This window comes from Beta vulgaris, chromosome 5 (genome assembly GCF_026745355.1).
Source record: "Beta vulgaris subsp. vulgaris cultivar EL10 chromosome 5, EL10.2, whole genome shotgun sequence".
Lineage (NCBI taxonomy): Eukaryota > Viridiplantae > Streptophyta > Magnoliopsida > Caryophyllales > Amaranthaceae > Beta > Beta vulgaris.
In genome coordinates this window covers 61158795-61183917 of record NC_079206.1, presented here as the reverse complement: position 1 = coordinate 61183917, position 25123 = coordinate 61158795, and the positions used below count along the sequence as shown (strand labels likewise).

The window sequence follows — 25123 nt, the reverse complement described above, 5'->3', positions numbered from 1 at the left end:
TCCTTTCATCAATACTATACTCTCTTTTTTTCAGCCGCCTTCAAAAACCAAAACAAAAAGAGAGAATAACTTCTTATAAGTTATAACTTGCCATATTCTTAATCTCCATTTTCTCTAAAGGAGACTAATTTGATTCATAATCATGATGGATAAATATGATTATTTCTTCAAATCTTGGAGATGGAAAGAAATGAAGCAAAATATGCGAAATTTGAGTGACATGTGACGAATATGATGAAGATGATTATGGAGAATGAAAAGGAAAAGTTTTGGTAATTCTTTACTTTGACAAAGAAAAGATAGATTATGGTAATGGAAATTATCGTATCTATATTCTTGTTGTTTTTGGGTATTGCAATGTTGGTCATAATTCATATTTGTATAGTTGGGAGGGCATTTAGTAGAGGTTTTGAGACTGATGATTTCCCAATTATTAAGGGTGCAGGAATGACAATTAAAGACCTTAAGAAACTACCTTGTTTTGAGTATAAACAAGGAGAGGAGAAAGCTACTTCTGCTGCTGCTGCTGATGCTGCAACAATTATTGATTGTGCTGTTTGTTTGGACAGTTTTAAGGTTGGTGATAATTGCAGAATTCTGCCTAATTGTCACCATTACTTTCATGTTCAATGTGTTGATGCTTGGCTCATCAAAACACCCTTTTGTCCAATTTGTCGAAGCTTCTCCAAGTTGTTGCCTAAAGTTGCCTCGAATATAACCGAAGCAGGAATGGATCCATCAATCCATGTCGCGGATGATGTGGTATGAAAGAAGTGTACTTTCTTTGTTTTTGGGTCGTGCATAGCTATATAACGCAGTGACATAGACGAGATTCGATCCCAAATCTCAAGTAGCATTGTACCCCATAAAACTTTACCAAATAAGTTAGCTCCATCAGTGCTATAGTTATTTTATAAAATATTTTTCTTCTATTTTTGTATGTCTATTCAAAGATGGTGGTCTTTGGTTTGGGAGAGGACTTTGTGTTTAGCTTGATACAAATTTTGTACATATGACTGTTCTTTAAGCCATTTACAAGAGGACATTTTGGGTGTCTCTATGTGTCACTTACTTGTATGGCTGTATGCATGGTATGTATTAATTAGCATTTGATTTTTTGATTTTGAGTAGCTTTAGAAAGTATTCAGAATAACAAAGGAGTAGATCAAACTGAAGGCAGGATTTTTAGAGGTTTACCAATACAACTAACAATCTTTCCCGTAATTAGTATGATACATATATGATCTGATCTATTCCAATTGACTAAGCTTGTTTGGTGATTCACCTTGTAACCTTAAGGTCATGAGATCAGATAATCCTCCCAACTGAGATACTTGGGCGTAAGAATTTTCCTTACCTTTCCTCCTACTTTCAAGTGTTGTCCCGCAAATGCTATAGATTAAGTACACCGGTGAGGGTTGAGGTCTGACCGAGTCTGGATCGTCTAGAGTTTTAGTGAAACGCTACAAGGTAGAATTTATTTGAGCCGTATATTTTAAAATCAAAGGCTCATATTGGTGGAAGGAAAAGATTTACCGGGTGGATTTTGATGAGATAAAATAGGAGAGATTTTGGAAAGGAAATATATATGAGCAATTGATTTTTTATTCAATGGTTGATATTACTCAAACTCTAATATGTAAACTTATTTTAAACTCTAAAGGATCCAAACACATGTGTCTAGAGAGAATCCTCTATAAATTAGGGTAAATTGAGTGCATGCATATGTAATCATGGTAGTTGATGCCAAAAATGTCATGTGAAGATGCACAATCTTATTTGAACTTGATCGTAAATATCTTTGATAATTTGTTACTATAAATTGTAAAAGCTGATAATGTAAAGATATGATTCAATGCAAATATATAGCATTGCACTTTATAATTTTTTTATATCTTAATTATAAAAATACTGAACTTCTATCCATCGTCCCAAAAGTACTTAAAATCGTCCCAAAAAAACTTGAAATTACATCTCTAACCTTTTCCTTCTTTTCCCCTAAACACCACCACACACCACCACCCACCTCACTGACCACCTTCCACCTCCTGCCACTACCACCCCATTGCCACAGCCACCCACCAGCCACCTGGAAAAAGTTGAATTTTTTTAGGACGATGACGGTGAGCGTTTGGCCTAGAAGTTTGCTCCATGGGGTGAACGTCTGGCCTGGACGTTCGCTCCATGGGGCAAACGTCCAGGCCAAACGTTTGTCCCATGGAGCGAACGGCCAGGCCAGACGCTCGCCCATCTTCCTAAAAAAAATTCGCCTGCTTCCAGGTGGGTGGAGGAGGAGGTTGCGGGTGGTTGTAGGGGGTGGCAGGTGGTGGTGGGTGGTGTGGAAAAGAGGAAGGGTAAAATAGTCTATAAAAATAATTTTGGGGTGATTTTGAGTAATTTTCAGGCGATATTTAACAAACCTCATAAAATATTGTCAATATAAGATATGTAAATTATACTTTTCCCCGTCAGCCCACCCCCACCCCTCCCCATCGATTTCCCCAGCCCTGCCCCTCCCATTCAAATTCCCCTACCCCCACCCCTCCCCTTCGAACAACCACAGTAAGGTAAAGTGCAACCCTCCCCATTGATTTTTCTCTCTCCTCTTTTCTTCATTGTTCGATCTTCTTCAGTCTGAAAAGTTTGATTTGGAGGGGGAGGGTGTGGCAGAGGAAATCGCGGGGGAGGGGGTGTGGGCTCCGCCTAGGAGCGTGATAGATGCAGCGAGAGAAGAGAGGAGATGCGAGCGAGATACGGTGGTGCTGGGACGCGGAAAGGTGGCGCTCAAAGGTACGTCGATGGTCAGCGAATGACGACAATAGTTGGGGTGGTGCTGCGGTGGGACGAGCACGGTGGTGCGTCGGGATTTAGTATAAACAGAGGAGAGAGAGTGCGAAAATGGGGCCTTGGGTTTCTTTGGGCTGCGACGGTGGAAGGGAGAGGGAGGGGTGTTGCGGCAGTGGAGGGAGGGGGAGCGGTGCTACGGCAGTGGAAGGGAGGGGGAGGGGGAGGGGTGGGGTTGGGTTGGGGTGGAGGGGAGGGAAGGGGAGAGTGGGTTAGGGTTTAGTTTAGGGTTAGAGTTAGATTAGAGTTAGCAAATAATCAAGCTTATAATGCAAATAGAAGGCATATTTGCTTAAGGCATGCTACTGCAAAAAATCTAATTAGAAATATGTCACTCGAGTATGTATAGCCAAAGAGCAATATTGTTGATCCCCTCAGCAAAGGCCTTTGTAGAAAAATGGTGTTGGAGTCAGCACAAAGAATGGGTTTAAAGCTTATTGTGGAGTAAATTGTGATGGATACCCTTCTTAGGTTTTCTTAAGTTCAAAGGGTCAAACGAAGTCACAAAAGAGCTCAAGTTATGTATATTACTACCATTCCTATTAGTAAAAAGTGATGTAGTATTTCTTTATTGTTATATGTGTAAGGATGAGCAAAAGGCTCTCAATTAGTTTATAGCCTCGATAAGGTGGTTTGCGACAGTATACTTGATGGACTTACCTATGTGAATGTGGAGGTTACGCCCAATCTCCTATGAGAGTTCCTAATGATTAGGTCCTCTAGAGCATTCATGAAAATCTAGGCAAATTGTGGGGCAATTTATCACAAATCGCTAGAACACTATTGATTTGAGAAAGTTTTAAGTGCGCAAATGTGAATTACTAACATCATAGAAACGTTAAAACTGAAATCCACCTAATATGAAAGTAAGACATGTTTGTATGGACTGGGTACATATCAATTCAATTCCATAAGACATTGATGCTTGCAAAATTGAATATCCGTGCCCACAATTCCTTTTTAGTTGTCTTTTCCTTCTTTATTCTTTTGAATCATGTGGGGGAATGTTGGAGTTAGTATATGAATATGTGCCTTAGTTTTTCATACTCCAAAAAGTTGCTTCAAAAGAACAAAAAGTGTCTTGTCCCACATTGGTAGTTTAAAGAGTTTTTCCCTACCTTATATTGAGTTTCCTTCTTTGTACATTTTTTGAAGGTTGAGTGGGAAGAAACTAGTCACGACACACACGTGCGCACCCGTCGGGCCGAGCTCGGGTGTGTGGCACGTCACATTCGGGGTTGTGGTTCATTTTAGTTCCGTTAATTAATTTTGGGGAAATCGACATTCGTATCTTCACTAATTTCGTAACTGTTATCCTTGATTCTTGCCGTTATTAATATTTCTGTTTTCCCTTAATTAATTTCCGCCTAATTGACTGTGTTACTGTTTTGCTCCTTCCCTTTCCTCTATAAATTGGAGCCTTCATCAGTTTTCAAGGGACACAGAGAAATCATTCTTCACTACAAAATTTCAAACGTGTTCTCTATATTCTCTCTGTTCTCATTGTTACAAACCGTGACTCTGTACTACACAGGAGGAGCAGTGGTCGTGTATCCTGGAGGTTGTTTCCAAGAGACTATGTGTACGTAACGGGGTAAATTCAACTTTAGGGCAATGTTTATTCATGCCACGACTATTCAGATAATTAAGTTGTTTCAATTAATCTACTAGTTTTAGTTCCTACACTAATTACAAGGCAATTGTTCAAAAAAAAAAAAAAACTACCAGGCAATTAACAGGGAAATCCTCAATATATTCCTTATGCTTCGTCCCTTCCTAGACTCCTAGTCGTGGATTGGCGTCTCATATTAAGATGTCAAAATGGCATCTCACAAAGGTTACAAAAGAATAGGTACCAAAGTAAGTATAAACTGGTACCAAAGTTCAGTCAAATAGATACCAAGATAGAGTCGATATCAAAATAACTCTTACTTGGTACAAAGTGTAAGTTTGTTACCAAAACACAATCAAATTGATACCAAATAGAATCATTTGATACCAAAATAGAGTCATTGGGATACCAATAACAAAGTAACTTCTACTTGGTATCAAAATTGCAATTTATTATCAATTTGAGTAAGTTTTAGTAACAACTTATACTTTACTTTGATACTTATTACTTTGATAACCTTTGTGAGATGTCATTTTTGACATCTCAATATGAGTTATGAACACTTTGTCATGCTTCTTTCATTGATGAGACAAACTCCCAACCATTAAAGAAATTTTAAAGAAGACAAAAAAAATTAGTGCTTTTGAGATATTTTTTTATCTATATAAGATATTGACGAGATGGATGTCTGGCGGTCTTGGCAAGTCAAGTGGGACCTGTGACGTGAAATAGGTCCTAGAAAGCATTAGCTTCATAAAATAATCTATCAATATTAATCATTAAGTGCTGAATAAGAATCTAATTAAGCAAGTTAAATCCCAACAGTTTGCAATGAAGTGAAACAGTTCCTAGAAATAATGTAAACTATTTTCATTGATTGAAGTGATATATGGCGTTAGTTGCTCTAACTAACAAAGATTGATTTGTATGTTTCTTTTTATGTATTTTATTGATCAAAACGGATCAAAGTTTATTTTTTTTAAGTGAAAATTCATCCATTAATATGAAATCATATGGCATCTATAATTGAAGTCAGACATTGAAAAATACAGATCAAATTGATAGAAACTTAATTCTAATATAGCAAAATCAGGATCGTTGAGCACAATTAACCTTTTTAGATACCCTCTTTCACATCGTTGTCTGATTCAGGTCTAACGATCTAATGTAGTTTTAATGTAGAGCTACTTTTAATTCAATCGATTGTACGCGAAATACTGACTGTCGTTGCAATCCCGAACAAAATCCTACTAACAAATCAACTTTCAACTGAATCCAGGATCTAAAGTCCACTGATAAACAAAGAAACCAAACTAATACATCCATCGTGAAGGAAGCAACTACAAAAGTCATAAAGGATATTAAAACCATCACACAAATGAGACTTATTTAAAACAACGAAAGATCGAAAAAAGTAAGAAAATAAACTAGAAACTACAAAAAGGAAGAAAGAGGGGATAACCATGTATGAAACCATCTATGGCAGCCTCTCTAGAGGGTTTTCTGTGAAAAGAGGAGAGAGAGAACAGAAAAGAGGATGGCGGCTGGGTTTTTTTTCTCATAAGTTAAGGTTTTGAATTTATTTATTTCACCTTGAAGAAATTGAAAAGTTAAATAGAAAACCTAAAAAGTTGATTAAAATATTAAATAATAGATGAGATATCTCTTGATCAAAACTTACTTTTACTAACTAAAATTAGTTCTTGCTAACTAGAACTAAGGCTCGGTTCGGTAGGGCGTAAAACGTTTTCCCGGAAAACTATTTTCCTCTATTTTCAGTTTTACATTGTTTGGTTGGCAAAAGAGTGTAAAACCATTTTCCCTTGGGGTAAAATTACTCTCCCAATAATGGAAAATCATTTTCCTTTCAAAATGAAGGGAAAACTATTTTCCTTATCTCTCTTGTACACTCCTCTCACTACCTTCTTACTTTCCTTTTCATTTCATCATTTTTCTTACATCGAACCAAACAACGGAAAACTAATTTTGGAATTGTGTTTTCCATTGTAAATTGTTTTCCATGAAAATCATTTTACACTGAAAATGTTTTACGCCCTACCAAACGGAGCCTAAAGTTTACTAATCAATACATATTTTCCTCAACTTCTTAACATTATCACTTCATCTTTACTGTTTTTCCTATAATATAATTGCCTGCATAAACACTTCAGATTTACACGGAAATGATACGAAATCTGCACTTTTTATTTTTATTTTGAAAGTTAAGGACCTCAATAACTAAGTGGATCATCAAAAAGAAAATGATCACTCACTAAAATCTTTTCGAACGTTTAGCTTTCCACTTCATAACGAATTTCATTTGGGCCCCTAATGCTCATAAAACTGCAAAGTGTAGGCTCTTTGTGTTATAACCTCCAGATCACTATCTTAATAATTGACAAGCAATGATGACATTGATAGAAAAAGGGAGTTCCTGTACAGCAAAATTAGGTGAAAATCTTATTGACATGAAGATGAAATGAAAAGCTACCAAATCAGCATCTAGGCTAAGCTGTATGTGATATATTGACGTAGAATCATACAAGTAGTTATCAGGCATGTTTGGCAAAATTAGCGGTTCCAGTAGTTGTTAGCGGTTGTAGTAGCTGTAGTTGTTGGGGGTAGCTGCTAGCTGTCTACTAGTAGCTGTCAGCGGTCGATTAAATTAGTTGTTTAATTAGAAGTGTTTGACAAAAGTAGCTGTTGGAATTGTAAAAGATAAAAAAAACATTGGTTAATAATTCTACTTCATGCTATTATATAGGGTTTATTTCGTAGACCGCTACCTCTAAACCTCAAACTTTACTTGTAGTAACGTTCCACAACCGCTACTCATAATCTACTCCAACTGCTACCCGCTATTACAACCACTACCTTACCAAACACTCATAATTTTCTTAAGTAGCGTTTCAATCTTGTCCAACCGCTAAGCGCTACCTCAAACGCTAGTGCCAAACAGGGCCATCATGTCAAGAAATAGGTATTTGGCACCCATAATTTTTTTACAGTGATGAGATAAGAAAAAAGAAAAAAAAAGGGTAAGAGTAGCATAAAATCAGATATATTTCGAAGACTTGATCTTCATCGAGCAAGCAGCTCAACCTTGTTTAATTATTGGTGATTGGTTGTAAACTATCCTAATTTTCTTGGTTGTTTGAAATAATTATGAGTTTGTCTTATAAGAGACCGTCTATTTTTAAATTAAACTGTCTCTTTTAATACTTTAGGGTATTTGTTCAACTTATTTTGTCTTATCTTATCTCGTCGATCTTTTTTTTTTTTTCTGAAATGAGTGAAGATAAGTGAACAAAACATCTTATTTATCTTATCTGATCTTATCTTATTCGATCGTTATCTTATCTTATTTTATAAGATCTTAAATAAATTAAGATAAGTTGAACACATAGACAACTTTATATCAAAAGAGCCAAAACCAACAACTATTAGCATTTTAATTTTAGCTCAAAAGTCAACTTTTCTACCAAAAGAGAAGCCCCTAATAAAACAAACTCTAATACTAGTTCAGAAATAAAAAAGCTAAAAACCAACCAAGGAAATAGCCAAAAAAAAAAAAACAAAGAGAAGATAAAAGTTGCTAAAAGGTGAACAAGTGTGGGAATAATTGTGTGTTAACCTGTTGTAGGTTAACCTGGCATTCAATATATATAGTGTTTACAATACAGACCTATAACTATGAAAGTACCCTTCTACCCTTTACAATATAATATTATCCCTTTACATATAATATTATCCAATGCACCCCCTCAATCTTTACGGGGTGAAACAACGGATAGATTGGTACGATGTTTAGTAAATAAGTCAGTAGATAGGCCTTTAGTAAAGATGTCTGCAACCTGAGACTGAGTAGGAACATGTCGAACAATAAGACCTCCCTTGGCAACCATTTCGCGAACAAAGTGATAGTCAACATCGATATGTTTGCTACGATCATGATGAACTAGATTAGCAGTGAGATAAGTAGCAGAGACATTGTCGCAATAGACAATGACAGGACGACGGAGAAAATGGCCAATGTCAGTAAGAAGTTGCTTTAGACAAATGGTTTCGGCAGCTGTGTAGGCAATGGCCCTGTATTCAGCTTCAGTGGAGGACTTGGAGACAGTAGGTTGCTTTTTCGAACGCCAGGAAATAAGATTCTTCCCAAGAAAAACAACATAACCAGTAGTAGAACGTCTAGTGTCAGGACATCCTGCCAATCTGCATCAGAATAGGCAATAACAACAGTAGGAGAGCTGCAGCTATATAAATAAAGTCCATAAGCCAGAGTGCCCTGCAGATATCTGAAAATTCTTTTCACATCATGAAGGTGAGTAGTACGAGGAGCATGCATAAACTGAGACACCATATTAACAGCATAAGCAATATCAGGACGAGTCATAGTTAAGTACTGCAATGCACCAACCATACTACGATAATCTGTGAGATCAGCAAGAAGTTCTCCATCAAGCAGAGACAATGTTACTCTAGAGACAACAGGAGTGGTAACTGGTTTAACAGTATGAAGCTGGAATTTACGAAGTAAATCAGAAACATACTTATGTTGGACAAAAATAAACCAGAGGAGTACGCACAACCTGCACACCTAAGAAATAATGAAGATCCCCTAAATCCTTCATAGCAAATTGAGAAAAAAGAACAGATATGAATTTGGCCACAAGAGGAGGACTACTACCGGTAAGGACAATGTCATCAACATATAAGAGAAGAATAATGAGATGACCATGAGATTTGAGAGTGAACATAAAAGTGTCACAACTGCTGCACTTGAAACCAATAGATAGAAGAAAGTTGCTAAACCTGGAGAACCAAGCTCTAGGAGCTTGTTTCAAACCATAAATGGACTTACTGAGACGACAAATATGAGTAGGTTTAGATGGATGAATAAAACTCGGAGGTTGACGCATATAAACCTCTTCATTAAGAAAACCATGAAGAAACGCATTTTTGACATCTAACTGACTAATAGACCATTTAAGGGAAACAGAAATAGTAAGAACCAAACGAACAGTAGTAGGTTTAACAACAGGACTAAAGGTTTCAAAGTAATCAATACCTGCCTGCTGGTGATTGCCAAAAACAACAAGTCTGGCTTTGAACCGCTCCACAGAACCGTCAGAATGATATTTAATCTTGTAAACCCACTTACAACCAAGTAGATTCTTATCATGTGTCATTTTTAATCAAAGCATTATATTCATCTAACATAGCTTGACGCCAACGTGAGTCTTTAAAAGCTTGTTTGAAATTAGTAGGTTCAGAGTCAACAATTTCAGTATTTAAGTTCATTAAGACACGTGGTTTAGACACTCCATCTTTAAGACGGGTAACCATGGGGTGGTGGTTCACAACTGGGGGAGACAGACAAGGGGAGGGATCGGGAGACACCAGACTAGAAGGCGAGGAATGGGGAGAGGCAATGGGTGGAGACTCGTGTCGAGGAGACACGGGGGACAAAACTGTCGCACTTGGCGAGCCAGCAAGAGCCGTCGAGGCTGCTGGGCAAGCTGGCGAGGGGACGGGAGATGACGGCCCAGCTAGCCGAGGCTCGGTAGAGGACGAGGCCTGCTGCCTAGCAGGCGGGGGATACGGGAAGCGGGCGTGGTCGGATATGAGGCCCGAGGGCTGGGATAGGCCACGCTAGGCGTGGGCGAAAGAGGCGCAGTGGCAGGGGACACACCACGACAGACAGGCGAGGGAGATGGGACAGCAGACACACTAGCAACGTTAGTCAAATTCCAGTCAACAGTGAGAACCAAAGGGGAACTATAAGGGGCATTCGACGCTGAGCCAACTAGAGCACGGTACGGAAATTTATGTTCATGAAAAAGAACATGACGACTAGTGTGGACTTTTTGGGTAGTAGGATCAAAACATCGATACCCTTTATATTCCAATGCATATCCAATAAAACACAAGTTTTCGATTTAGGTTGCAGTTTGTGATTTTTAGAGTTTAGAAACAAAGGAAAGCATTCACATCCAAATGTTTTCAAAAATTGATAGGAAGGAGGACGATGAAATAATTTTTCAAAAGGAGAGACACCCCCTAAAACCGAGCTGGGTAATCTATTGATAGTGTAAGTGGCGGTATATGATGCATCAACCCAAAATTCCGCAGGAAAGTAAGAATGAATAATCATAGTACAAGCCATTTCAATGATATGACAATGTTTGCGTTCTGCAACACCGTTTTGAGCTGGAGTATGGGGACAAGATTTTTGAAAAATAATGCCATTGTCAGAAAAATGTTGAAGAAGAGGAGAATTATCAAATTCTCTTCCTCCGTCACTTTAAAATATTTTAATTTTGCAATTAAAAAGATTTTCAACCATCTTTTGAAACATAAGAATTTAGAATAAGCTTCCGATTTTCGACGTAAAGGATAAATCCAGGAATATCGCGAAAAATCATCAACAAACACAACATAATAGCGAAATAATTGATTTGACAAAACAGAAGATTGCCAAAGATCACTATGAATTTTATATAAGGGATATATGTAGAAATATGTTGAACAGAATCAAAAGGTAAACAATGTATTTTTCCTACCTTACATCCTACACAATCATCATGAAACTTAGAGGTACATGTGATGGATTTGTTTGAACATAGAGTTCCTAAAATGCTAGAAGAGATATGACCCAGACGAGCATGCCACACGTCGCCAGACTCCTTAAGGGATAGGAAAGCAGAAACTGAAGGCTCATGAGGGACAATGCTGGGCTGTAGAAGGTAGACACCTTGTTTACTGGTTCCCTGAAACAGAACTTCCCCCGTGATTTGGTCCTTAACATAAACAGAATTTTTATCAAAACTCACAACACAATCATTTTCATGACACAACTTGTTAACTGATAATAAATTATGTTTTAAATTAGGGACATGACAGACAGATGATAAACGGAGGGGACGACTTGCTGTTTTTAAAGTTAAATGTCCAGTACTTTTTATTGGGAGTAAGGTACCATTACCAACTACAACAGAACTAGACCCAGTATAAGCAGTTTTAATAGAGAACGTACCATCCTGAGGAGTCATGTGAGATGCAGCTCCCGAATCCGGGTACCAGACTGAGTCATTAGCTTCACCACCAACAGACAGTGCAGCTAAGGCTCGAGTGACACTTTCTGAAGAGGAGGGAACAAAGCTATGATTAAAACGTTGCGGACAATAGGCAGCTTGGTGACCTGAAAACCAACACAAACCACATGTATCGGAAGTAGGGGTAGAGGTAACATTGTTACTATTTGATGAATTACTCTCTGCAGACAACAAATTATTAGCAATATAATCTACACAAGGCATACTATAGGATGACAAGTTAGAAAATTTACTTATACCATTTGATCGTCTCCGATTACCATTGTTGTTGTTGTTGTTTCCTCCAGAGCCACGATTATTATTGTTTCCTCCATTCCCACCATTATTACCCCGAGCATTATTACCCCCACGATTATTATTATTACCACATCTGTTTCTGTTATTCCTTCCCTGATTTCTCCATCCAGAATTATTCTGGGAGGAGGAACTTGAATCAGTACCAGTAATTTTAACGGCAAGTAAGACATGATGGGACGATGGATCAGATGCATCCTTAGAATTTATCAATCTTTGTTCATGCAGTAACAACTTGGAACGCAAATCATCAAAACTAATTGGGAATGGATAATGCAGGAGGGTAGTAACTATATGATCGTACTCAGAATCACGATCTAAACCAAAAAGGGTATACTGCACTAAATCCTGGTTCGACACAGGACATTGAATGGCAGCAAGGGAATCAGCAATCACCTTAATCTCACGTAAATATTCATCCATGTCTGGGAAGCAGTCTTTTTAATACGAGTAAGACGTCCCTTTAATTCCATTGATCTGGCCATACTAGCATGCATAAATCTAGTCTGTAATCTAATCCAAATTTTCACAGAAGTAGATAAATCATGCACATCTACAAAAACATCCCTAGAAAGTGTGGCAAAAATCCAAGATTTTATTTGTTGATCCACACGCAAATATTCATAGAACTGAGTACTAGGAATAGAAACACCATGTGCATCAAGAACAGTTGCAGGGGAATAAGAGCAGAACCATCCACCATACCAAGCAGATTATGGGAAAGTAATAAACAAGTAACTTGGGTTTTCCATAATAAATAATCTTCAGGTGAAGAGAGTTATTGTTACCAAATTACTAAGATTCGAAGCAGAAAGTTGATGAAACCCAAAGGAAGGTGGTGGGGAGGTCGCCGGGAACAACGGCGGTGGTGGTTGGGGCGCCAGGAAACCAGGCGGAAATCTCAGGGGAGTGCGGGAGGTGGATCCCGGTGAGACGGCGTCAAGGCCGGAGTAGGCGGCGGCAGTGTATGACGCGGAGGGTCCGGCAGCGAAAAGAGGTGTCGAGAATAAATTCGCAGCGCTGGGCTGCTGGCCGGAAGTGGCTGGGTTTGTCGCGGCAGAGGTAGGCGACGACGGGAACAAGGGCGCGGCCGAGTAGGTAGCCGGCGGTGGCGGCACGGTGGCAGCAAAGGCAGCAGAAGAGTGTGGAGGAAACTCCATTGCCAGGAAGAAAAGAACGTCAAAGATAGCGAGGAAGAAAGAAAGAAAATTTAAAAAAAAAATTGAATCTTTGACGTTAAAAAAAAATAAATGCTGTGGGTTTTTGTCCTGTAGCGTGAAAACCAAACCTGCGAAAGAAAATTTCCGTGGAAAAATTCGGTGGTGTGGAATTTTGTTTGTGTTTTTTTTTTTTTTTTGTTGTGTTTTTCTGATAGAAAACCTAGGCTCTTGATACCATGAACAAGTGTGGGAATAATTGTATGTTAACCTGGTATTCAATATATATAGTGTTTACAATACAGACCTATAATTATGAAAGTACCCTTCTATCTTTACAATATAATATTATCCCTTTACATATAATATTATCCAATAAAAGGATTGAAACAATTGTTGTTATTTGTTTTCTTAAATTTTGCAACTAAAGATTTTTTTTCATATTTAAATTAAAAAGGTATACATTTTTTTACCTTAAACATAAATGTTTGTTATTAATATTCTTTCCATTATCACCTATGTTCTTTTATAAATATAGATTTACATGTTCTTTAATTTTAAGTCGCGTGTTCTTTCTTTTAAGTATAAAAATTGTTGAAAAAAATTCGTGTTCGTACATTCTTTTTGGGTGCACAATGAGCATGATGCACCCTAATGCATAATCCACGCTTTGACTCACTTATGCTTCCTGTACATTGTGACTTTATCCCATTTATTTATAAATAAACCAAAAAAAATAAATTCTTTTGTTGTTTTCAGATCAGAGTTGAACAACTTTATTCTTTTTTTTTTCCTTTTGCAAAGCATTTCATCAAATTCACATAAAAAAGTTCCAATATCGACTTTGATAATCTACCGTCTAGTCGTCTACCATTACTTTGAGGAAAACCCGTAGTCAAAGTTGAATAAAAGCAACAGCAATAATTAGCAACAATGGAGGTAGCAATATCGCATTGCCAAAACACTGCCGCAAATCATACGAGAAAAAGGTTCGACTAATCATAATGGTCCGTAAAATGTTTACATGAGTATGTTCCTAAGATAACAACTCCAACGTTATCATCATGATTCATGACCACTATTTTCTCCACTACATCCCCATCAACAGAATTTCACACCACCAGCAACTTAAAGTCTCAGATATTTAGAAATCTACCACAGGATATAAAGCACCCGAAAACTTGAAGCTGATACTTCAGTTGACAATAACCAGAATCCACCAACCACAGATGGTTCATTTCTTCTCAACAGCATTACTCTCAAGTTCCCTCCTTAGTTGTAGTGAGAAGTCATCATTGACATCGTCATCATCCCAATCGTCTTCCCACTGCTGAGTTACCTCCTTTCCTTCTTCCTTGCTGTCCCACTCTGTAAATCGATAGATAGATAAGAATAAGATGTGAGATAAAGTTAAGAAGTTTACATCCACAGAAAGAGCGTATATTAAACCACTAGCAAAGGTTATTGCTTAGTTCTCGTCCGTCCAAATTCAAGGAAACTATGCAGGCATGTTAATCACAGTAGAACTAAAAAGATTGGACAAATATAATGTCACCATCAATCACTACAGCTTTGTAAATACTACAGCAAAACGATTTATCTTTGTCCCTTGCCTCCTGCCAAAAGGTCAAATTGCACAGCTCTGTCTTCTGCTAACTGAGATTAAGTAGTTGTAGTAACTAGTAACTGAGATGCAGAGCTTTGTAAAATTGGCACTAGCATATACATGAATATACTCCTTAATTCATGGTAAGAAATACACCAAAGATCGTAACATAGAGATTCAACGAGTATATGTAATTTTTTAAGGGGATATAATGACTCTACTTACATATCAAATAATCATCCTCTATCAAGTCTATTTATGTTATATAAAATTAGGTACTTGGATTGACAAGGGAATTCATTTTAGCCCAATGAAATTGCTGAAGTTCTCATAGTCCATATCCATGTCTGAGTGGCGACAATCAAATGAGGGTAGTTGAGGTGAAATGAAGAGATAAGTAATCCAACAACCTGTAATTCAGTCAGCTAGCAAATAGCCAATATAAAAAATGTCAGGCCTTTTGGTAAAGATTACAAATGAAGCTTCTCATACTAACTCACTAATTTTCCAATACAATTATTCCCACTCACCCAATAATCTAACCATTTTGGTAACATATCATGTTCTTTAGATTCCATCTACCCCCACAATAAACTTCTCCTATGGTAGAGGGAGGGAGTGCTTTATCACCATAATTGTATTAAGAGCATACCGACATTTCTAATTTACGTCACACTTTATCCCGAAACCATATTACTACTTACTCATATTTAAGATAACCTGATACAGGTCCAGATCCACGAAATGAATAATTATATTCGGAAACTTGAGGATGTTAGACTTGGGAAGGATAAAGGGACATTTTGGGTAACATATGCCGTGAATCGTGATAATTAAAAGCTATTAACACTTCTTAGCAAAAGAGACACTACCTCGCAAGTGCAATATACATAAACGCTTGTTGCTTCCACAAAGAAGTTAAAACCTTAATTTTAAAGGCAAGAGTCATGACAAGGTGCAAATTGTCTAAAGAGCCAATCCGCCAAGGATCCCTTGGATCAAATGCACATACATCAAACTATCAAAGCATAGGAGGCACATAACTTGAGGAAAGAAGAAAGGAAAATAAGAATCAAATGCTTGTATAAAAATTACAAGGGTCAAGAATCAAGAACAAAGAACACGGAAAGTAGAGAAGCGAATTGAAGGATGGGATAAGACAGGCTGAGTCAAAGGACGTATACTTTAAAAATAAAAGGTTCTAAGCCTCCCTAATTCAAAACAAATTTAGTCACATACCAAAAACAACTCTTAAAAAATTTAATTCCTTGCTCCAATTAACAAGCTAACCTAATGAGCTAAGACATAATTCCCCTTTAAAAGGTAAAACTCCCATCTTCATGCAGCTTATTGCAAGATACTATCCTGGGGAGAAGCTGATTACCTACGTAAGAAAGGGTAAAAAGGAGAATGCACTCAAGCTTCTAGAAGGATGACAGCAGTACATCAGGAAATAGTGGAGAAATGAGTGGAAAGGAATATTCTAGTATTACCAATACTATTAGGAATGATACGTGGCTTGTAATTAGGAAAACTAGGGCAATAGCTCAGTAGTATAAATAGAAATATCAGACTATGAAGAAGGGATTGAAGAAGTTTATTAAGGTAGTAGTGTGGAGAGCCTCACCTCTCGAATGTGAGATTAGCTTGTATTGATTTCCCCATTTTTGTGTGTCTTATCCGAGTATCTAGCAACCTGGTATCGGAGCAAGGTGACACCATGGCCCCTACGCAGATGCAAAGAGTTGAACAGCTTGAACAAGATTTTGCTGGGTTACACGCCACTCTAAACGAAGTCATGATGAACCAGCAAACCATGGGAGAAAAACTCTCTAGGGGAAATGAATTAGTTGGGTCAGCGTTTGGAAGGGCGGATGGAACGAACTAGAGAGAACCATGAGGGTGAGATGAACCAATTGAGGGAGGAGCAGAGGAAATTTATGGCTGAAATGAGGTCTCTGTTTGCAAACCCTAGAAACCCAGAAACCGATACTTCCGCCACCCTTAGCGTTCACCCACCACCACCACCACCCCCATTCAACTCACCTTTTGCTTCCGAAAACCAAGGAGCATCACAGAACCGACCACCCCCTTACACACCAAACAACATATCCACGACGATGGGTACCTGGAGATTCAAAAAGCTTGACCTTCCCCTCTTCGATGGTGACAACCCGGATGGGTGGATCCTCCGAGCGGAAAAGTTTTTCAAATTTTACCGCCTCAACGAAGAAGAAAAAGTCGAAGCGGCCATCGTTGCCCTGGAAGGGGATGCTCTCTTCTGGTTTCAATGGGAGAACGGGCGAAGAGAAGTGCAGAGGTGGGAGGAACTTAAGGGGCTTTTACTACGGCAATTTCGACCGGTCAACGCCGGTAGCCTCCACGAGCAGTGGCTAGGGCACAAACAGTTGGGTGGAGTAGCAGAATATAGAAAAAAGTTCATCGAACTTTTATCTCCGTTAACGGGAATTTCAGAAGAGATTGCCAAGGGGCAATTTTTGAATAGGCTCCAGGAAAATATAAAAGCAGAGGTCAGGTTGTTAGGGCCCTCCAAATTGGATATGACAATGGATCTGGCACAGAAAGTAGAGGCCAAGTTGCAATGGGCCGCTATGGGGAGGCCCAACTCCCTTAATTCTCGAGCCTTTAACCAAAACAACAATTCACAAAACACTACCTACACAAAACAGCCCACCCAAAATTATTTCCAAACCAATCAGCCCACCTTTATCCCACGTCCCAATTCCACCTACTCCCAAACCAGTTCCTACCCTTCCCCAGCACGAAAATCCTACCAACCACCAACTGCCACACCCACCACCTCAAGAAACTCCACCGCCAGATCCGCCGGGGAAATCCGACGGCTATCCAACCAAGAGATGCAGTATCGAAGAGAAAAAGGGCTATGCTTTAGGTGCGACGACAAGTGGAGTTTAGGGCACGTCTGTCGCCGAAAGGAATTGAGTGTTCTGGTGAATTCCGAGGAGGAAGGAGAGGTCCTGGAGGAGATGAGCGACGAGCAAGGGCCTGAAAACTCTACCTTGGAGGCCGCGATAGACGCCTTGCCGGAGATAACCCTTAATTCAGTTTTGGGCATCAACACTCCTAAAACACTGAAAATGAAGGGTACCATTCTGGGTAACGAAGTAGTGGTGATGATTGACCCAGGGGCCACCCATAATTTCATCTCCTTGGCCACGGTGAGCAAGCCCAACATTCCGGTGACCCCCACAGGAGGATTCGGAGTCACCCTCGGCACCGGAGAAGCAGTGCAAGGCCAAGGTGAGTGCCACTCAGTAACCTTACATTTACAACGTCTGGACATAATTGAAAATTTCTTGCCTCTAGAGTTGGGCAATTCTGATCTCATACTAGGAATACAGTGGTTGGAAAAACTCGGTACCATGACTGCAAACTGGAAAACCCAAACACTTAAATTCCAAATTGGCCAAACCACAATCACCCTTAGGGGTGATCCATCACTGGGAAGAACACTCATCTCGTTAAAAGCCATGATGAGAGCCTTAATCAAGGAAGGAGAAGGGTATTTAGTGGAATTGAATAGCATGGAAGAGAAGGATGAAGTTTATTTGAGGGAGAAGGTGCCCCCATTTTTAGCCCCCATTGTTTCTGAGCACTGGAAGGTGTTCCTCCCAACCACGAAATTACCCCCAACCACACAGGCCATGAACATTCTATTGTGCTTAAAAATGGAAGTGACCCCATTAGTGTTAGGCCCTACAGGTATGCTCAGGTTCAAAAGGATGAAATAGAGAGGCTAATAGAGGATATGTTGCGGGCAGGCTTGATCAGACCCTCTTCCAGCCCTTTTTCCAGCCCGGTGTTATTGGTCAAAAAAAAAAGACGGGAGTTGGAGGTTTTGTGTTGACTACTGGGAATTGAATAAAGCAACCATCCCTGATAAGTTTCCCATACCCATGATAGATGAGCTGCTTGATGAATTGAAGGGGGCAGCAATATTTACCAAATTGGATCTGAGATCCGGTTACCACCAAATCAGAATGAAGAAGGGAGATGAACCCAAAACTGCTTTTAGAACTCATTTAGGGCACTACGAGTTCATGGTCATGCCCTTTGGCCTCACCAATGCCCCCGCCACTTTTCAATCCCTAATGAATGAAATTTTCAAACCCTATCTCCGAAAGTTCGTCTTGGTTTTCTTCGACGACATACTCGTTTACAGCCCCACACTTGAAACCCACCAAAAACACCTTGACCTAACCCTACAAACACTAGCCAAACACCAACTCTTTGCAAACCAAAAAAAAAGCAGCTTCAGGAGGCAGGAGGTTGCATACCTTGGGCATATCATATCCCAAGCTGGAGTCTCAGTGGATCAGGAGAAGGTGAGCGCAATGTTAGAATGGCCCAGCCGCAAAATCTGAAGAGTTTAAGGGGATTTTTGGGATTGACGGGTTACTACCGGATGTTTGTAGCAGGGTATGCGGGTATAGCACAACCCTTGACCAATCTTCTCAAGAAGGATTCCTTTGTATGGGGACCAGAGACTACAGTAGCTTTTGAGGCCCTGAAAAGAGCCATGACTAGTGTGCCTACCTTGGCACTTCTCGATTTCTCCAAGCCCTTTGTTGTTGAAACGGATGCATCAAGCTATGGATTGGGTGCTGTTCTGTCTCAAGAAAACCATCCTATAGCCTTTTTTAGCCAGACTTTGGGGCCTAGAGCACGACTCAAGTCCATTTATGAGAAGGAGCTTATGGCCATTGTGCTCTCAGTTCTCAAATGGAGACACTATTTGTTAGGAAGGCGTTTTACAATCAAAACTGACCAGCAAAGCTTGAAATTCCTCATGGAGCAGAGAGAAATAGGGCCGGAATACCAAAGATGGGTGAGCAAATTGCTGGGGTTCACCTTCGACATAAGCTACAGGTCAGGGACTACTAACGTAGTAGCAGATGCACTATCCAGACAACAAGGGGAGGTGAACACTTTACAAACTACTTGCAGATTCTCCTGGGAGAAATGGCAGCCACATGTTCAACAGGACCCCTTTATTAGTCAGTTGACTAAGGATATTCTCACAGGGACCAACCACCCAAAGGGGTATTATGTGGAACAAGGTAACTTGCTGTACAAAGGGAGACTTGTCCTTCCCAAGTCATCCCCATTAATTTTCCTACTGCTCAGAGAGTATCATGATGGTCCTAGTGGAGGACATTCGGGTGACTTAAAGACATACAAGCGCATAGCTGCGGAGTGGTTTTGGCCCGGGATGAGAAAGGAAATACAACAGTATGTGCAAACTTGCCATATCTGCCAGCAAAATAAGCAGTCAACCCTGAGTCCCGGAGGACTTTTACAGCCATTACCAATACCCACCCAGGTCTGGGAAGAGGTCAGTTTGGATTTCGTAGAGGGTCTGCCCTTATCAATGGGTAAGGACTCAGTATTGGTGGTCGTGGACAGGCTCACTAAGTATGCTCATTTTTTGAGCCTTAGACACCCTTACACCGCTCCACGGGTGGCAGAGCTTTTCACAAGGAAAATCAACGAAGTTGCATGGCACCCCCACTTCCATTGTCTCAGATCGAGATAAGATTTTTTTGAGCCTCTTTTGGAAGGAGATTTTCAGGTTGCAGGGTACTGCACTCAACTCCAGCACTGCCTACCACCCCCAGTCAGATGGGCAGACCGAGGTGGTGAATAAGAGTCTCGAGTCATACTTACGATGTTTCATCAATGGGCGACCGTCCACTTGGGCCAAGTGGCTGCACTGGGCAGAATTCTGGTACAACACCAGCCTCCACTCCTCTACTAAGTGCACTCCCTTCAAGGCATTGTATGGGAGGGACCCTCCTCACCTCACTAAATATACTGTCAACAGCACCAAAATCTCTACCCTGGAAGAACAATTGATTGAAAGGGATGCCATTCTGGATGATTTAAAGGCTCACTTAATCAGAGCACAACAGAAGATGAAGCAATATGAAGATGGGAAAAGGAGAGAACTGCGTTTCGAAGTGGGAGATATGGTGTATTTAAAACTACAGCCGCCATATAGACAGAAATCACTGTCCAAGAAAAGGAATGAAAAGCTCTCTGCATGCTTTTATGGGCCTTTTGAAGTGTTGGAAAAAGTGGGGCCCGTCGCATACAAGCTCAAACTTCCACAAGAAGCAAGAATACATCCGGTGTTTCATGTGTCCCAACTAAAACCATCCATGGGTCATCAGTCAGTTAACCCCACTATCCCACCACAGATCACTGCTGATCTTGTGCCGGAAACTGAACCAAAGGAGGTGTTGAACGTCAGGTTCCCACATGCAAGCACAGGACACCCCGGTCCTCATCAAATGGAAACACCTACCCAACTATGAAGCTACCTGGGAGGATTTTACTGCCATTGCCAACAGATTCCCATCTTTCCACCTTGAGGACAAGGTGGCTCTTTTGGGCGGGAGTAATGCAAGAAACTATCCTGGGGAGAAGCTGATTACCTACGTAAGAAAGAGTAAAAAGGAGAATGCACTCAAGCTTCTAGAAGGATGACAGCAGTACATCAGGAAATAGTGGAGAAATGAGTGGAAAGGAATATCCTAGTATTACCAGTACTATTAGTAGAGCAGGGAATGATACGTGGCTTGTAATTAGGAAAACTAGGGCAGTAGCTCAGTAGTATATATTGAAATATTATGAAGAAGGGATTGAAGAAGTTTATTAAGGTAGTAGTGTGGAGAGCCTCACCTCTCGAATGTGAGATTAGCTTGTATTGATTTCCTCTTAAATTAATACATTCATATCCTTGGTTCCCTATTTTTCTGTCTTATCTGAGTATCTAGCACTTATTCTTCTTTCTTAACCTCTTTCTCAGGAAAAACTTCACACGATGCTTGTACCAGCCAAGCAATGGTGATACCAGCAAGCGCCTCATTTCCCACTGCCTCGATGCCCCTTGTGGATGTTCCCACTTATCAGTGATGGTTTAGGACCCTATGCTCTTTTATTTTTAAGAGAAAGAAAGATTCAATGGAACTTATTCCTCCAATGCACAGAAAAGACGCGAGATGGTATTGTGAAGATTAATTTAAGTGATTGAGGCAAAGTATGTCAGAATATGTTTCTTTTTCCTTTTCCTATTAAATAAACAAGATGGGGTCAGATACAGAATATCCCCTTCCCTTCCCTTGATCCTCAACCAGCACCGCCAGCCCACAAGTGACCAACTTGTGTGGGCTTGCCCTTTGTTAAACATACTTCAGCCATCCACATATTCTGCCAATTGCATCCACCATCCCATGATTTGAGGCAGTCTCATCCATCCTCATCCTCATCTACTACTATCACCTTGCCTTTCTTTCCTATAAGTAATTAGCACTGAATCAGTTAATTCTGAGATTCAGATCGACCCACCAAAATTCAGATTATAGAGCCTTGGAGGTTGAGATTAGGTAACTTTTCATTCTTTCTTCTCTAGTTGTGGTCACTTTTCACTCTCCCTGCTGTACTAGTGGTGGTGGTTGGCATTGCCAGGCTTAAATGGTTGTATAGATTATTGTGGTGCTTTCGTTTTGAGTGTTTGGGGACGAATTTGAGTAGTAAATGCGTCCATGGGTGAAGTAGCGACGGTGGTTAAGGTTCCGTTATATTGGTGATAGAGGGTGGCAAGGCCGACAACAGTGGGTGGGACGTCTAGGTTGGCGTAGAAAAGATAGGATGAGGCTAGATGGTAACCTAGGCAATGAAGGTGGGTGGGTTGGCCTCACTGGTCGTGGTTAACATTGCTGGTGGAGTTAGGTGGTGGATCTTAATGACGCTGGTGATGGCGAAGGTTCAATTATTGAGCGGTAGTGAGTTTGGGGGTATATCAGAACCCTTGGAGGTGTTACCAATCTATGGACTGTGTTTACAACACATCAAAACTTTTTAAAATATCTAACTAGTTGAAATTTATGTCAACCAAAAAGATCACCACACTATAAGTAAAAGGCGTTTCAACTCAATCCAAAGGCAACGCTCTCATATTCAAGGTCCCGACTGCCTCCCATATCACATATCAAAAGTTAAAAAAAAAAAAAAAAAAGTAAAAATAAGAGGAGCTCATATCACATTGGTTAAGTGTGAGTAGTGGGACAAGAGATTTCAAGGTAATAGGACAGTTATAGGAATGACCAAAATAGTAATTAGGACCATAATTTGAGAATGGAATAAGTATTAAAGAAAGCACTCAGTTCCAATAACAACCTTTACCCTAAAAATTCGGCTACATCATATCAGATGACAAGAGTAAAGGTGGTTATTAATAATTACTTTACTTTATCCCTGCATAACTTCTACTTTATGCTCTTATATAAGAAAGAGTGGAAGAGATTGTATTTGGCCAAGACAAAGCCCAAAATCAGTGGTGGAGACCGCTTAAGTACCAGTGTATTCTCTTAAGACAACCAGGCAATATCCCTAACATTCCAACTCTTAATTTTGTCAATTTGGCATAGAATCGACAAATGTAAGGGTGTCATTAAATGATCTGGGAAGTTAGTTGAATTGCACTACTCATGGACATTGGCTTGCCAGACCTGTAGAAGACATCATATGATGGCTACAGAAAGATGCGTGGGTCATATCCCTCGAACCCAAGAGGGACTTGTTTTCACCTCTTCGGTAATGGATCCTCCTAGGAAAAGCCCTAGCCCACAATATACGGTCATTGAATTCTCACTTATCACCATACGTGTGTGTCTGTGTAGATGTATGTATGTACATATGCATCAAAGATCTAAGTCATACGCTCAGAGTTGTATAGCTAGTTTAGCCATCTTGTGCTTTCATAATTATACTAAAAGAAAAGGTTTTCTGGACACCTTCCTCCTATCCTTTTAGCATGCACCCAATTCATTATCAGTCAAATCCTCAGAAACTCCTTTCAGAACAACGAAGGGTCTACATTTCAAGCCATGGAACTGAAGGTTCAACAAGATCAACAAATGCATCAAACCTCCAATAGTGACAGATATAAGGATTGTTGAAACTTTAGTCGAACAACGCTTCACCAAGTTAAAAATAAAGGGCATTGCACAGCTCTACCTTAAGGAAATGTTCTCACATTCATGGTAACGTAATAGGGCAATTTAAAGCCATAAACTTAAGGAAAGAGCAATAAATTGCAAATTGCTGAATACAACTTCATACACACTTTCTCTAATATCCACATACCAAAATTACAAATAGAAAACATACTTCCTCCTTTAATAACAATTTTGCACTATTTGAGTTTCACCCATATTAATGCAGAATTTAAACCATCAATATCTTCAATTATTCTTTGGTGAAAACTATAAAAAACACACCTTAATATTCTAGAAGTTATCGAGAGGAATCTAACAAGATCCCACATCACATTACTCTACAAATCAGTAAATAGAAAATCACAAACAAATGGTCAAACAAATTTGTGAATAGAGTAAAAAACAATGGGGCATTTATAAACAAAACTGAGGAAGTACATAGATAATCATGAACAAAGAAGCAGCTATAAACTATAAAACATAAACCCTAGAATTCAATACCTCGAATCGGCCCATATAAAACTAAACCCAGAGAGATTTTAGCTTCACTAGGTTAATTAGCGTAACCATAAAATAATAAGAGGCCTAATAGTTATCATCAAAACAAGTATTCAAGCCAAATTCAGAAATAAAAAAAAAAAAAATATAAGCAATTGTTTAGAAATATTACCGAGATCGATTTCAAACTCCTCAAATTCATCATCGTCTTCAAACAGATCCATCTTAGCTTCTTCAGTAGCTGGCTTAGTTTCAGTCGCCGCCATTTTCTGTTCAATTTAGATTATCACACACCCAAAATCAAACCCTAAAATTTTCGAGAAAAAATATCATCGAATATGAAAAATAAATTGAAATATGAAAAATAAATGAAGTAATTATGCGGCAAAATTACTCACCAGAGAAAAAAATTGGAGAATTGCAGATTTTAAGCGAAGAGAGAGAAAACGCACGAAGTAGCGAAGCAAAGAGTTGTTTTCCAGAAGGAAGAAGAAGAAGGTAGACGAGAAAGAAAGAAAAGGATCTCACATTCATTAATTGGGCCTTTTTGGTCTGGCCTAATGAGCTTGTCATTGGGCCTCAAGTTCAAAAGATTTCGAATCTGTTGCTTGTCTCTAATATTTTGTTGCTTGACCCAACGCATATGATGTTTTTGTGAATTGTTGGGTTAGATTGGACAATCTGACTTGTGTGGACTGATTCACGTTAATATTAGGGTGTACAACTAAGTAAGTGTTGGTCCAGTGGTGATGGGGACTGGCTTTGGTAGGACGGACTCGTGTTCGAATCCCCGCAACACCCTTGGGAGAGGAATGGAACCTAACCACCCCGAACTTGGCCTCGATCCGGATGTTGCCCGAAGGGTGAATCGGGTGCAAACACCCAAAAAAAAAATATTAGGGTGTACAAGGCCAAAAGAAACGTATCAATACTCAAAAATCCACTAT

The 25123-nt window shown here is 39.5% G+C and overlaps 3 protein-coding genes across 9 annotated transcripts; 1 reads left to right on the top strand and 2 right to left on the bottom strand.

Moving 5' to 3' along the window:
• Positions 1 to 312: 312 nt before the first annotated feature.
• LOC104894254 (RING-H2 finger protein ATL56) lies at positions 313 to 768 on the top strand. Its single transcript, XM_057394805.1, has one exon. The coding sequence runs from the start codon at positions 313 to 315 to the stop codon at positions 766 to 768; it is 456 nt and encodes a 151-aa protein (XP_057250788.1).
• Positions 769 to 10904: 10136 nt separating this feature from the next.
• LOC125497982 (uncharacterized) lies at positions 10905 to 13274 on the bottom strand. 6 transcript variants are annotated; one of them, XM_057395248.1, is made up of 4 exons: positions 12660 to 13274; positions 11811 to 11991; positions 11499 to 11663; positions 10905 to 11262 (listed from the first exon to the last, which is right to left on the bottom strand). In XM_057395248.1, exons 1-4 carry the CDS (start codon positions 13029 to 13031, stop codon positions 11222 to 11224), a joined length of 759 nt encoding a protein of 252 aa, XP_057251231.1. In that variant the 5' UTR covers positions 13032 to 13274; the 3' UTR covers positions 10905 to 11221. The 6 variants fall into 6 exon arrangements, with proteins under 6 accessions (XP_057251231.1, XP_048501677.1, XP_057251232.1 ...); XM_048645720.2 differs by having other exon boundaries at positions 11817 to 11991; positions 12660 to 13273; XM_057395249.1 differs by having other exon boundaries at positions 11499 to 11603; positions 11817 to 11991; positions 12660 to 13273.
• A 731-nt stretch (positions 13275 to 14005) lies between these two features.
• LOC104894253 (protein DSS1 HOMOLOG ON CHROMOSOME V) lies at positions 14006 to 24729 on the bottom strand. 2 transcript variants are annotated; one of them, XM_010680439.4, is made up of 3 exons: positions 24575 to 24729; positions 24349 to 24445; positions 14006 to 14396 (listed from the first exon to the last, which is right to left on the bottom strand). In XM_010680439.4, exons 2-3 carry the CDS (start codon positions 24440 to 24442, stop codon positions 14263 to 14265), a joined length of 228 nt encoding a protein of 75 aa, XP_010678741.1. In that variant the 5' UTR covers positions 24443 to 24445; positions 24575 to 24729; the 3' UTR covers positions 14006 to 14262. The 2 variants fall into 2 exon arrangements, with proteins under 2 accessions (XP_010678741.1, XP_019105246.1); XM_019249701.3 differs by having other exon boundaries at positions 24349 to 24483; positions 24575 to 24690.
• Positions 24730 to 25123: the final 394 nt, after the last annotated feature.

Excerpts from the sequence above, each read along its gene's own strand:
- LOC104894254 (XM_057394805.1), top strand. The coding sequence starts at position 313 with ATGGAAATTATCGTATCTATATTCTTGTTGTTTTTGGGTATTGCAATG.
- LOC125497982 (XM_048645717.2), bottom strand. The coding sequence starts at position 13,031 with ATGGAGTTTCCTCCACACTCTTCTGCTGCCTTTGCTGCCACCGTGCCG. Across the intron at positions 11,992-12,659 it reads CTTCGAATCTTAGTAATTTG|AATAATTCTGGATGGAGAAA; the intron begins GTAACAATAACT and ends TCCTCCTCCCAG. Across the intron at positions 11,263-11,498 it reads TCACATGACTCCTCAGGATG|GACCAAATCACGGGGGAAGT; the intron begins GTACGTTCTCTA and ends GTTTATGTTAAG.
- LOC104894253 (XM_010680439.4), bottom strand. The coding sequence starts at position 24,442 with ATGGCGGCGACTGAAACTAAGCCAGCTACTGAAGAAGCTAAGATGGAT. Across the intron at positions 14,397-24,348 it reads GGAGTTTGAAATCGATCTCG|AGTGGGACAGCAAGGAAGAA; the intron begins GTAATATTTCTA and ends ATCGATTTACAG.